The sequence below is a fragment of the Acanthopagrus latus genome, chromosome 23 (genome assembly GCF_904848185.1).
Source record: "Acanthopagrus latus isolate v.2019 chromosome 23, fAcaLat1.1, whole genome shotgun sequence".
NCBI lineage: Eukaryota > Metazoa > Chordata > Actinopteri > Spariformes > Sparidae > Acanthopagrus > Acanthopagrus latus.
In genome coordinates, this window is record NC_051061.1 from 4,377,069 (window position 1) to 4,389,347 (window position 12,279).

General features: G+C 44.6%; 1 protein-coding gene across 8 annotated transcripts in view; it reads right to left on the bottom strand.

Annotated features, from left to right (window-relative positions):
• Positions 1 to 12,279, bottom strand: part of nfixb (nuclear factor I/Xb) — a 160,723-nt gene that overhangs the window by 128,170 nt on the left and 20,274 nt on the right. For 3 of the 8 annotated variants that reach the window (XM_037088107.1, XM_037088122.1, XM_037088105.1), the window contains one exon: positions 10,348 to 10,431. The exons of 1 other annotated variant lie outside the window; for it this stretch is intronic. In XM_037088107.1, the coding sequence (XP_036944002.1) occupies positions 10,348 to 10,431 (84 nt within the window). Of the gene's footprint in view, positions 1 to 1,425; positions 1,462 to 2,176; positions 2,334 to 5,160; positions 7,819 to 10,347; positions 10,432 to 12,279 lie in introns of those variants that run through there. 4 more of the 8 variants (XM_037088104.1, XM_037088109.1, XM_037088117.1 and 1 more) reach the window with 4 other exon arrangements.

The following is a 12,279-nucleotide window of genomic DNA, read 5'->3' on the forward strand; positions in this document are numbered from 1 at the left end:
CTGGCATGGAGGCATTACATTGGCACCAGAGGTTTTTTGTGGGGGGGTAGTTGCATGTTTGCATGTGCGCTTTTGTGCATGTCTGTGCGCACGCGTGTGTGTCCCTTAATTCTGAAAAATCCGACATTTTTCTGTTTATTCAGACTGCGGTTCCATCAGATTTTTAATCCTCTGAACAGCTGTTCCAACTCATTTTGCAGGCCTTGGGAAGAGACAGTGTGTGTGTGTGTGTGTGTGTGTGTGTGTGTGTGTGTGTGTGTGTGTGCGTGTGTAAGGTTCACCTCAACTCAAACATGTGTGAGTGTAAAATTAATGCTTCAAAGCCCTGGTATTGATTACATTAATTTAATCAGATCCGAAGGTAAAACAAACTAGCTCATGACTCTCCCCTCCTCCATATGCTGCGTCCTGATGTTTTCATTGAAAACACAGCCTCGGAGATAAGGAGCGATTGAGTTTGGTGGTGACGTAAGAAAAATATAATACATCCTCTTGGAGCAACATATAGAGCTGATAAAGCGAGCCCATCGCTCAGAGCCGAGGGGAGGACAAAAACAACGCGTCATGAGCGCCGAGACGGTGACCTGAAGGCAGGAGGTGACGCGGGGCTCTTTAGGAGCGCGCTGTCCGATAATTAGCGCACAGCGAGGCAGAGCGGGACCTGCAGCTGCATGACAGAGACGAGAAGGCCCGAGGGAGGGGTGGTGGGGGGGGCAGTGCAGGTTAGAGTCTGGATGATGCAACTCAAATCAAGATGTGGAAAAAAAAAAAAAAGAAGAAGAAGAAGAAATGGGAGATTTCTCAATGGAATCTGGTGCTTTAGAAATGAATTCAGAATTATGTTTCTGTTTTTAAAACACCGACATGGAAGCAACATCTGTGATGTCATCTGTCTATCTCTGCTCCAAAGCCACGATCTGATTTTTTTTTCTTTCTTTCTTTCTTTTTTTTTTTTGCACACATTAAAAACACAGAGCTTGTCGGAGCTGCAGCCAGTTTTTTTTTTTTTTTTGGTCTGTTTGCGCTGGAAATGAAGAAAGAGAAGAAGAAGAAAAAAAAGGTGTCGTCCGCTCAGACCAGGCTGCCTGCAAAAACTCACACAGATAGAAAAATAAAAATGCAACTTTTCATGGAGTGTGTGTGCGTGAGTGTGTGTGTGTGTGTGTGTGTGTGTGTGTGTGTGTGTGTGTGTGTGTGTGCGTGTGAGTGTGATAAAAATAAACGTTTTCTCCTCTTTTTTTTTCCTGCACGAGTCATAAAATAAATCCGGCTGCAGGTCGGCGTGAGCGGCCCTGCATGCAGGAGGATCACAAGAGGAAGGGTCAAAAAGTAAAAAAAAAAAAAAAAAAACATTTTCTCAAGATGGAATATATGAAAACACACACACACCTAATGCGGAATAAATAGGGACTAAATAGGACTTACCACTAAGGCATTGTTTAGAAGGTGAGTAGGGTAATACTTTAGTGTTGAGAGGGTGTTAAGAGGCGAGGAGAGCAGGGGTCAGCGTCCAGGCGGGCAGAGGGGGGGCAGAGGGAAGGAATAAGTTAAAACGTCGCACCAGTGAAAACAGACTGAGATGACAACATTACGAGCTGCATAATAGTACGACTGAACACAGTGACAAATGCAATGAACCCAGAACAAATTTTCTTTCTTTCTTTCTTTCTTTCTTTCTTTTTTTTTTTTTTCCTAAGGTGCAGATTTGTGCTGCGTCATTGTGGCCTGCACGGAACGGAAAGGCTACTTCAGGTTCTCAGGAAGGCAAGAGACATTTAAAAAAAAAAACGGACCAAAAAAGTTAATAATGGGGAAAAAAAACAAAACAATTGGAAATGATGAGAGAAAATAATGGGAGAGCAGGTTATTGTAACTGCATCGTTAAATCACAGGCTCCGAGTGTGTTTCAGGAATGAATGAGGGATCAAAAATACAAGAGCCTGCAGAAGAACCTGGCTTCCGCTTCTTTTCACAATAATATCCGTTTTACATTAAAAAAGGCCTGAAATGAGTGGGATTTTCTTATCCTAAATTAGTTCGACATAAAAAACACACTACAAGCCACACACACACACACACACACACACACACACACACACACACACACACACACACACACACACACACACTCCTTCTCCTCTCAGGGCTCTGCCCGTAATGTGCTGCCATTACGCACCGTCCGTCACATCCCAGCACGTCGCTCCTCTCCACCAAGGCTTTTATCACAGTTAATAATTCATTCGATTGTTTACAATTGTTGCCATATCCGAGGTCCAAGCTCGAATTTTTAATTATTAACAGCAATTAAATAAACAAAATGTGCCTTTCCGTCTGCAGACGGTGCTGCAAGGGAATGCTGTGTGTATGTGTGTGTGTGTGTGTGGGTGAGAGAGAGAGAGAGAGAGAGAGGGAGAGAGAGAGGGAGGTGTGTGTGTGTGTGTGTGTGTGTGTGTGTGTGTGTGTGTGTGTGTGTGTGCGTGTGTGTGTGGAGAGAGAGAGCTGCTGGTGCTGTCTGCACGGAGACTGAAGTTGTTTCTTACACACACACACACACACACACACACACACACACACACACACACACACACACACACACAGATGGGTACACATTTTTTAAAAATGACAAGAAACACAGTGTGAGGGGCTTTTCCCTGCTGCACACGCGCTCCAACCATCCTCCTGCCCAGCCAATGACACACTGCAAGTTAGCATTATGTGCAACATGTGCACTACATTACACTGCACGAGCTTCTGTTGCCAATTAGTGTTGATGAAGGGAAATTTATGTAGCTAAATAAAAGCTTCTTTTGTGCAAAGATTATCTGCTGTGAAAGATTTTTATCAATTACAGATAAAGTCATCATGTCTGCAGGCCTGCATGGAGACGCAGGCCAGACACACTCAGAGCTGAGAGGCATTTTTGGAAGAAATCCGCAAGTGAAAAGATCTCATACACACATCTTATCTTAATCTATAGGGAATATGTGTGATGTCTGGAATCATCATCTAACAATCTGTTTCTACTTTCCCCACATTTCTGATTCAGTTTCACTCTAAATCAACACACTAAGCGGCCTCTTAGAGTTCCTTCAATAAAGTGAAGAATTAAGGGAAAATAATCAGAATAATAATTTAAAAAAAAATGTTTTCCCGTTTGTGGTGTGAGGGACATTATGAGTCCGAGCTGCTTAATGCAGAGAAAATGGGAAGCAGACGCGAGGGGAGCATCCTCAGCCTCAGCCTCTGGTAGCAGTCGTCAGAGGCGTACGATGGGAGGAAAAGTCTTTTAGTAAAAGCACTGTAAAAATCAGGGCTGAATTACACATCAAACGCCTCCTGGCAGGCCACTGTCAGACGAAGCCAATGAGGGATAAACAAGTCTGCTTTATAAGAGTGAGACTTCCAGCAGCTGTGTAACATGGCCAGGTCGATGCCACCGCTTGGCCGAAATGAGGGAAATACCCTCAAAAATAACACAGACGAGGAAAAAAGAGGCTTTTTCTGCAGGAAACTTTGAGATTTTATTTTATTTATTTATTTATTTTTATAAATTTAGGATTTTATTTTGCTGGACTAAGGACGGTGTAACGCTTGAGTTGGTAAATATGAACAGCGTGAGAGGGAAGCTGGACTCCTCATTCGGAATTTGAACATTTCTGTACGGTTGTGGCACACACAAAAAAAAGCCCCCCTGAAAAACTTCAGTTCACTCTCTCAGACTGCTGCCAAAGTGATATTTTGGGGCTGAGATAAATGATTAAAAACAACACAGGCTTTAATATGATGAATCATTACTAGAGAGAGCTCAAACTTGACCAGATAGAAATTTAGAAAATTGGTCAAAAGGCAACTTCTGATGACTATTGATGCCTCACACCTGAAGGAATGTCTCTCACCACACTGTGTCACACTTAAAAAAAAAAACAAAACAACAACAACAAGTTCAAACGGCTGCTTGGGAAGCATTTGGGGGAATTTCCTGACACTTTCTCTCGACGTCAGCTATCAACGTGAGAGCAAAAATAAGGCTGCGTTACATATGATGTTGCATCATAAAAACTAATCCAAAAAAAACAGCAGCGCTTTTGTTTTCCAAATTAAGAAAAGGCTTTGAAAAGATAAACCCCAGTGTTTAATGAGGTGCAGAAAGAAGCATTTTTTTACATTTAAAAAAAACAACAACAAAAAAAACAGTGACTTTTATTTTGTTAAGTTGGTGTCAATGAAATGTGACCTGAGAAAGCAACTCAGCACTCAGTGGGCACATATAAGACACATGGATTTGACATATAGACATCTAAAGTCAATGTAGTTCCTGTGACTCCTGTTTACCTGCAACCACACATGTCAGCACGTGTTGCATTCAAGTGCAAAAAGAAAAAAAAAAAAAAAAAAACAACTTGTAAAATAGTCAACTGGTGCGGGAGAGCTCCCAGAAAACACACACACACACACACACACACACACACACAAAGAGATGCTGAACGTCTGTGCTGCTCTTCACAGGATATAACACACACACACACACACACACACACACACACACACACACACACACACCAGCTCCAACGCTCGCTTCTCCCGGTCTGAGCGCCACATGAAAGCAGCCCTAAAGGCGGCGGTGTGCGCCTCCTCTCAGCGGCCAAAAAAACCTCTTTGCGAGCCTCGACACTTGGAAAAATCTTCCAGCAGTAACATTAAACTCCGCTCCGCGCGCGCGCACACACACACACACACGCAGCCCGCCTGTCCCCGCGCTCTGCCTTTCCTCCTCCTCCTGCACACGGCTCCCCTCCTTCTTTCTTTCCTTTTTCTTTCCTTTTTTTTTTTTTATATGAAATACATTTCGGGAGAAGCGCCATTTTCTCTCCAAAAACCATGTGCGATGGAAACGCGCGAGAAAGTTTCTTCCTGCGGCGACAAATCGCGCTCCGAGGCGGGACGAGCGTCGGGAAGAGTCGAGCTGAAAGTTTCCGAGTGAGTCAGAGAGCAGAAAAGACGCTCCGGCACAACAAATGAACACACACGTTGGAAATAACAGACAGAGGCAGCGCAATAGAGAGAGAGAGAGGGGGAAAAAAAGAAAAAAAGAAAAAAAAAAAAGACCCGGCGTCCCCACCACAGCCCAGCCAAACAATGAAAGAAGATAAGACAATTTACCTGTGTCAAGCAGTACGGGGAGTACATGGTTATTTTTAGAAAGGAGAATTGGAGAGCTTATTTAAGTTGGATGGAAGCTCGGTATAGTGCTGCATTGCAATCGCTCGCCGTCCCGTTTCTCTCACTCCATGCTGCTGCAGCTTACAGTAACCCCGCCTAGAAAGTGAAAGCTTGCAAACTTTCAGGGAAAAAACTTTGTCTCCCTCCCCTCTCCTCCTGCACGACTTTTATCGCTCTCTGCTCTCCTCTCCTCTGCGGCGAGTTCTCCCGAAAGGCGGTTAAAAAGAAGAAGAAAAAAAAAAAAAGAAAGAAGAAAAAAAAAGAGAGGAGAGGAGAAAAAAAAAAGAAGTTCGCTCTATTATTTATGTGCGGATTCATCAAGGTGTCGCTGGCGCAACTTTTGACTTCTCCGAAACGAGATGAATCTTTTTTTTCTTCCTTTTCTTTCTTTCTTTTTTTTTTTTCATCAATCTTCGATGGCCGTCTGACGCGTCACGCAGAGCCTATAGGGCACGTCCGCGCGCCCCTGCACCGTTTAACATGGTAATGTCACGCTTTGGTTGCTTTTCACTGACCCGTCCGTTCCGGGTCGTGGGGAAGAGGGAAGGTGTGTGTGTGGGGGGGGTCACAAATAATAACAGCGTTGAGTGTCTTCGTAGTTGCTCTGTTGTTGCATTTTGACTTTGAAGGAGACACGTAAACGCATCACCGGAATAGATCAGAGTGCAGCTGTGAGGCAGAAAAAAAAAGAAAGAAAGAAAGAAAGAAAGAGAAAAAGGGAGTGTGTTGGAATACTCAGTGAGACCTGTGCAAACTTGGACACACATTCTCAAGAGCCTCTGATGTGACTCACAGAATCACTTGTTAATACAGTATATAATGCATAAGCCGGGGGTTGTTTAAATACAGCTCAGCTGCTCGAATCAAATATTCAGCCGCAGCTCCTGATGTGAGGATTTCAGCTCCTAAGTCTCGTGTATTAAAAGCTAAAGTTTGCGCTGGATTATATACTTAAATTCATTTGCAGGCATTTGAATCGAACGCATTATCTCATCAGGGCTGTAAAGCTAAGACTATTTATTTACTGAACCATATTTGACCCAGTCTGGAAGCCACAACTGTAGTTTAAAAAAAAAAAAAAAAAAAAAAACACCCAGTGAAGTGGGTCCAAGCCAAACAGTGAACTGCAGCCTTTCGCTCTGAAGTAGAAGACTAGCAAACACTGAAGACAGACACATAATCACAGCCTCTGAGCAGCAGCACCGAGATTGGGTTAAACTGGGGTGTGAGGGAATAGAAACTCTCTTTCTCACACACACACACACACACAGAAAGCGCTAGGAGTGATACACATATCACATAAAAGTCGTATAATGAAGTCTCTCGGACCCGGTCCTCGGTGTGGTGCGGTGGGAATGCTGGGTGGGAGTGAAGTCATTGTAAAGAAGCGGAGCTGGAACTTTCGGGGGCCTGACACTGGAGTCCCGCAGATTTACGAGGCCTACTGCTTGTGCATGTCTACCGCAAGCCTCTGCAGGGCGAAAACAAAGAGATCTGGGCTCTGTGTGGCCAATTACTGCACACGGCCAGATATGCGAGCCAGAGACGCAGGCGGGGAGGGAGAAAGCGTGTGGTCAGGAGTGTATGTACGCCACAACCTCCTGTCCTCCCCGCCACACGGGGCTAGAATGCCAGCATTCCTCTCTGTGAATACGACACACGACTAATATGAAACACACACAAACACACGGACAGGCCTTACAACGCGCTCACACACACACACACACACACCTTCAGGCAGGTGTATGGATTCGTCAGCACTGCCCGCCATGTTTGAGGGAGTTTCTTCGCTTTCAGCTCACTTTTGCAGAGGAGTCATTAAAAGCACCGCAAGTGCAAAAGGTTACAGCGAGCGGTTAGATGGGGATCAAACCCTCCACCCCCCCCCTCCCCTCAGTCCTTTATTGAGTCGACTTGCATGCAAACACTCCTCTGCCGTGGCTCCTTAAATGAGCCACACATTTAGTGGTCTGTGTGAGTAAATCTCTCATTAAGTAACACATGGTAGAGCCATATGCTATGGTTGGTGGGTCTGCCGCGGCTCTGCTTTTTCACACGCTTGGAATATACATATTTACCACTGCTGCAGAGTGGCCGGGCGCCGCGGTGACTTCACCCATCAGCTCGGAGCTGCCGTACAAGTTGCATTAAGAAATAAAGCCGGGGCTCTGGCTAATAAACGATCAGAGGGACTGATGTGCTGTTGGACGACTCTGGTGGGGGGGAGGCTCGGGTCTGCACGGTTGTTCGAAGGGCGACAGCGACCGCAGAAATTCACCAGAGACGCTCACAAGAAGCGATGGCACCACACCTGGCTGTCTGTCGGGCGTATAAAGGAGCTTGGGAGATAAGGAAGTGTGGTCGCGCTGTTTGGCGGAGCAGATGTCAGCCATTGTGGGCCACAGTTTATACACGGAGAAGGGCTTAGAGAAAGTGTCCCTAACCTGGGGGTCGGGACCAGATCAGTCACAAGGCGCCATGAGGTAACTGCAAAAAGCTTGTTCATGCACATGACTACAGTCCTTAAAGGTGCACTTTGGAGTTTTGGGGAAGACATTTTCTCCAAAAGAGAAAGATGATTTTCATGCCTTAACAAAGTAAATAAACAAACTCTCTTCGTGTTCATGACTGAATGAACTGAATAAACAAAATTGAACAGCACAATTTCATACTGTTTTACTTTGTTTATATTTGGCGGACCCTGCCACCTGTAGCTCTTCAAACAGTATTCTGTGGACCTTATTTCCCCCTGAGAACAGCTTGTTTATTCAGTTATGAAAAATTAAAAATTGCAGAGTTAGTATTATTACCTCATAAATATCATGAATATTAAAATTCTTTGCAGTTCCCCTTTAAAGATCCCCATCAGACATGTTTAAGATGTATATAAAACACTGCACATTGATTAATAAAATGTTTCTGACAGGGGTTTTACACACACAAAAAATGACATCTACTCTTTCCTTGTCAACCAAAAAATCCTGAATCTGTTATTATGCAAATAAGTCACAAGAGATGTCTCCAACTTCAATGTAAAGTCAATTCTGAGTGTGTGTGTGTGTGTGTGTGTGTGTTTGTCTGAAGTTTCCACATCACACTGCTGCGCCAGCTGACAAACTATTTGTGATGTCACAAATCTGATTTCCAGTGAGCGCAGATTAAAAAAAAAAAGTAAACTTCAGGCAATGAACGTGGAAAAAGAAGCCAGCACATGTCAAAACTCCTCTCATAGATCGTTCTGCACAGTGGAGCTCAAACATTCAACTGCAGGAACAAGAAGACAACCTTATTTTTTGAGTACAGGTGGACTTTAAACTCTTACACGCTATTCTATAATTTCTTCTTTTGTTTTGGTTTGGTTTTTTTGTATTGCTTTTGGAGTTTTTCTTTCATTTTTATTTCTAATTTAGTGTCTGGTTTTGTTTTCCTTTTGAAGACTAAATGCTACATTGTGTAATACAGGAATGATTTGTTAAAAAAGTGACGTAATATTGGAAAATTTACTATGTCTGTTTGCAGCTGGAGCTCGGCATCACATTTGTTTTCTTTATATTTGTGGCTCACTGACCTGAATTTGTATGCACAGTGGAGAGGGTTTCTGGTGTCCTCTGATTGGTGGATTTTCCCCAGTGAGAGCCTGTAGCCTATATATTTAAGTATGGTGTGTTTCTATATACAGTATATGTACATATCTTTGCCTGATGGGAGTCAGAAGACCGAAACATTGTCATTAAAGTGACTCCCTGCGATGGACAGCGTGCTGGATCCCTTTCTTTCTTCTCAGTTTGAAGTATTTTCTGAAATCAAATTCCACTTTCCCTCATTAAAGAGCGTCAACATGCCCTGCTCTCCCTCCATTATCACACAGAGGCATATTAATATCTATCACGTTCTTGGAACAAACCGATCTCTGATGGAGAGAGAGTGAAGCTGTCACTGTACCTGCAGATTTTTGTCACTTTTTAGAGAAAATTAGAAGATTTTTTTGATTTCTAGTGAAATACTGGATGGTGTGATGCGGTCAGGCCTCTTTAAATCCGACTCTCAACTCTTCATTTTAAGGGGTCACAATCCCGAAAGGTTGAAGCTTAAAGGTCCGAAATAAGGCACTGCAACACCTCGCTCCTCGGGATCGTACCACTTCTGAAACAGTGCTAAATTCATATCTCCGTTTGGTTTTTATATTCATTTTTGGAAATGGCTCCACTGAAAGAACACACACACACACACACAAAGACAGAGAAAGAATGGAGCCGTGATGCACTTCATACAAGACTAAGCCCCCAACAGCAGACCTCCTGGTGAGAAGTTGGAGGTGGACACCCTCCTGTGGATGCTCTTGAACTCACTGCCCCTGGAACCCAATACACCCACCCAACTCCACCGACGCTCCTCCCCCTCTCCAAAACTCTCTCCTCTAGCAGCCGCGCTACTCAATTACAGCCATAATGGTTCATTTCTGTACCCCGAGACACACGATACACTGTAGCAACCCAGATTCTCTGGGAGACTTGGCGTTACTCTTAACTCTGGGAAACAAAGACTGCAGCCTAGAAAACTGGCTCCCACCTCATTAACAATCACATTTTCAGTCATCCACAGTACCTCCCTCCCCCCCCATCCCACCCCAACCCCTTCTCCTCTCCCCCTCCCCGTCCCCGCTGCTCTGCTTTTATTACCATTTTATATCACGTCGATCGCCGTAAATCCGCTGGAGCTGCTCACTTTTCTCTAAACTCTCTCCTCCTTTGGTTTTTTTTTATACAACGAGGCACGCTGCACATTATCGTCGTCATTTTCACTCCCATGAGGCGAGGGCGCTTCGGTGGAGTTGTGAAGGCCCCCACCAACCCCCCCACCACCACCACCACCTTTTTTTTTTTCTTTTTTTTTCTTAAATGTGCGTGTGGAAATAATGATTGTAATGGTTTGCAGCTGAGTAGAGGGAGCTGTGAATGACATTATGATTGCGGTGCAATTACCAAGAGCATGAAAACAGACTGTCAGTCATAGTAATGAGTAATGACTCAAATAACACATTTAATACCAACACATGAAACAATAATAATAATAATAATAATAATAATAATAATAATAATAATAATAATAATAATAATAGATGCATACCCTGTATGAATCTGATACTACAAAGCATTCAGGCATCCCAGGACCTCTGGAGGGTTCTTCGTTCAACAGAAAGGTTTCGGTTGCCTGAAATGTAACACAACAGTCATTTATTCATTAGTTGACACCGACTTTAAGTCAGGGGAGTTCTAAACACACACACACATAAAAAAAGCTGGCTGCAAAGCTGTAAGCGCACAATTTAGACGCGAGAATCCTCCTAGCTTCTTACGTCGACCTGTTTATTAATCGCCTCCAAGTCCCACCACCATGATAACTGCTTGCCAAACAATGACTTTCGCTTTTACATTCCTCCCTTTCTCACACACACACACACACACACACACACACACACACACACACACACACACACACGCATGCAGAGTTCACGGTGTGTGCTGCCTGCCCGAGCCCATATGCTGCGCAGGCCCGAGGCCCGGCCCTGCCAGTCACCGGCACTTGAATGGGGGAGCAAAGTGTTTAGCTGCCGTACCCGCACACAATGCTCCGACACAATGGCATTTCCTGTCCCTGCTGTTTCACCTGCATGGTCACTTTTCTGTCAGCGTGCACTGATTCAGCACAAATCATTCACACACACACACACACACAAACACACATAGGCGCTCACGGGCGCAATCACATGCCACACACATTCGGCAGAGACTCGCACATACAGAGGCCATACGTCTACCCGTGTGAACACATATATAAACACAAGCTCTTGGCTGCTGCACCACAGGCCCGACATTGCATTCACTGATAGATGCAGCTAAAGTATTTATTCTAAGTGTTTGTTTCTATTCAGCGCAGTTCATTTGTATGCCGTGGGACGCGCCAGCAGAGACTTGGGCTCTGAATGAGCATCCATTGCAGTTCTGCTGTCAATTGAGGCAGCCGGGCCAGACAACATGGACGGGAGGGAGGCACAGACTGAGGATCTGGATCAGGGGATGGGAGTTCTGCCTGGTTAGCTAGCCCGTGGCCATTACTTTTAAGTCCAAACTGGTAGAAATTGGTTTTCGGCCAGGCTAAATTTGAATGTCTGTTTTGGAAATCAGCTAAACCTGTCAGGCGAGGGCTAAAAATGGCTAGGTTCGTGAAAATAACTCGGGTTCCGTGAGTTAGGAGCAGGAAGTATTACTCATAATGAGACCAGGAGTTTCAAGTTTAGAGGAGGAGAGATGAAATAATCCTATTTTCCAGAACTTTACGTCGTCCTATCTCAGCATAAGCAGAAACAAACGCGGGCCCAGAAACAGGAATAAACATCGCTCGTGGCCAGCGACGAAATGTAAAGTTGCGCTCCTCAAACTGGCGTGTGAGGTAAACAATTTCACTTGAGCATTTACATATGCACAAGAATACACACACGCATACGGTGACACGGGATTGCACTCGAACAAAATGCATGCGCAGACACATGCATAAACACACAGCGCTATAATAAGTCCCAGACTGGGGCTAACCAAGCTGCGGCTGGAGACACAGGCTATTCATATCCTTCAGAATGAGAGGTTACAGCCTTAGTCTTTTCCCTTTCCCTTTTTAATGTAACACAGGAAGGGCATCTGTGTGTGTGTGTGTGTGTGTGTGATTTCACCCCAGCGGCGTGGCAAAAAGGTCCAGCAGGCGGATTGATTAACATAAGATTAACATTGTCTTTGTTTGGCCTCTTCTCGCTCACAATGAGTTGAGCGAGGGTCAGGGTTAGGCAAAGTTGGAATTCAAGTCATCCGAGTGACTGAGAAAACACCACTCGTGGAGTTCAGCCTCAGCATCCAACCTCTGGCCTGTCATCATTAATACGTGGGGGAACACTGGAGGGAAACCATTTGTCCCGCTAAATGGTGCCCTTGTCAAGCTCCCTTGGCTTTCTGTTAAGCCCTTAAACTGCCCGGACCAGCTGAAGGATATATTTTACTCTGTTGATAA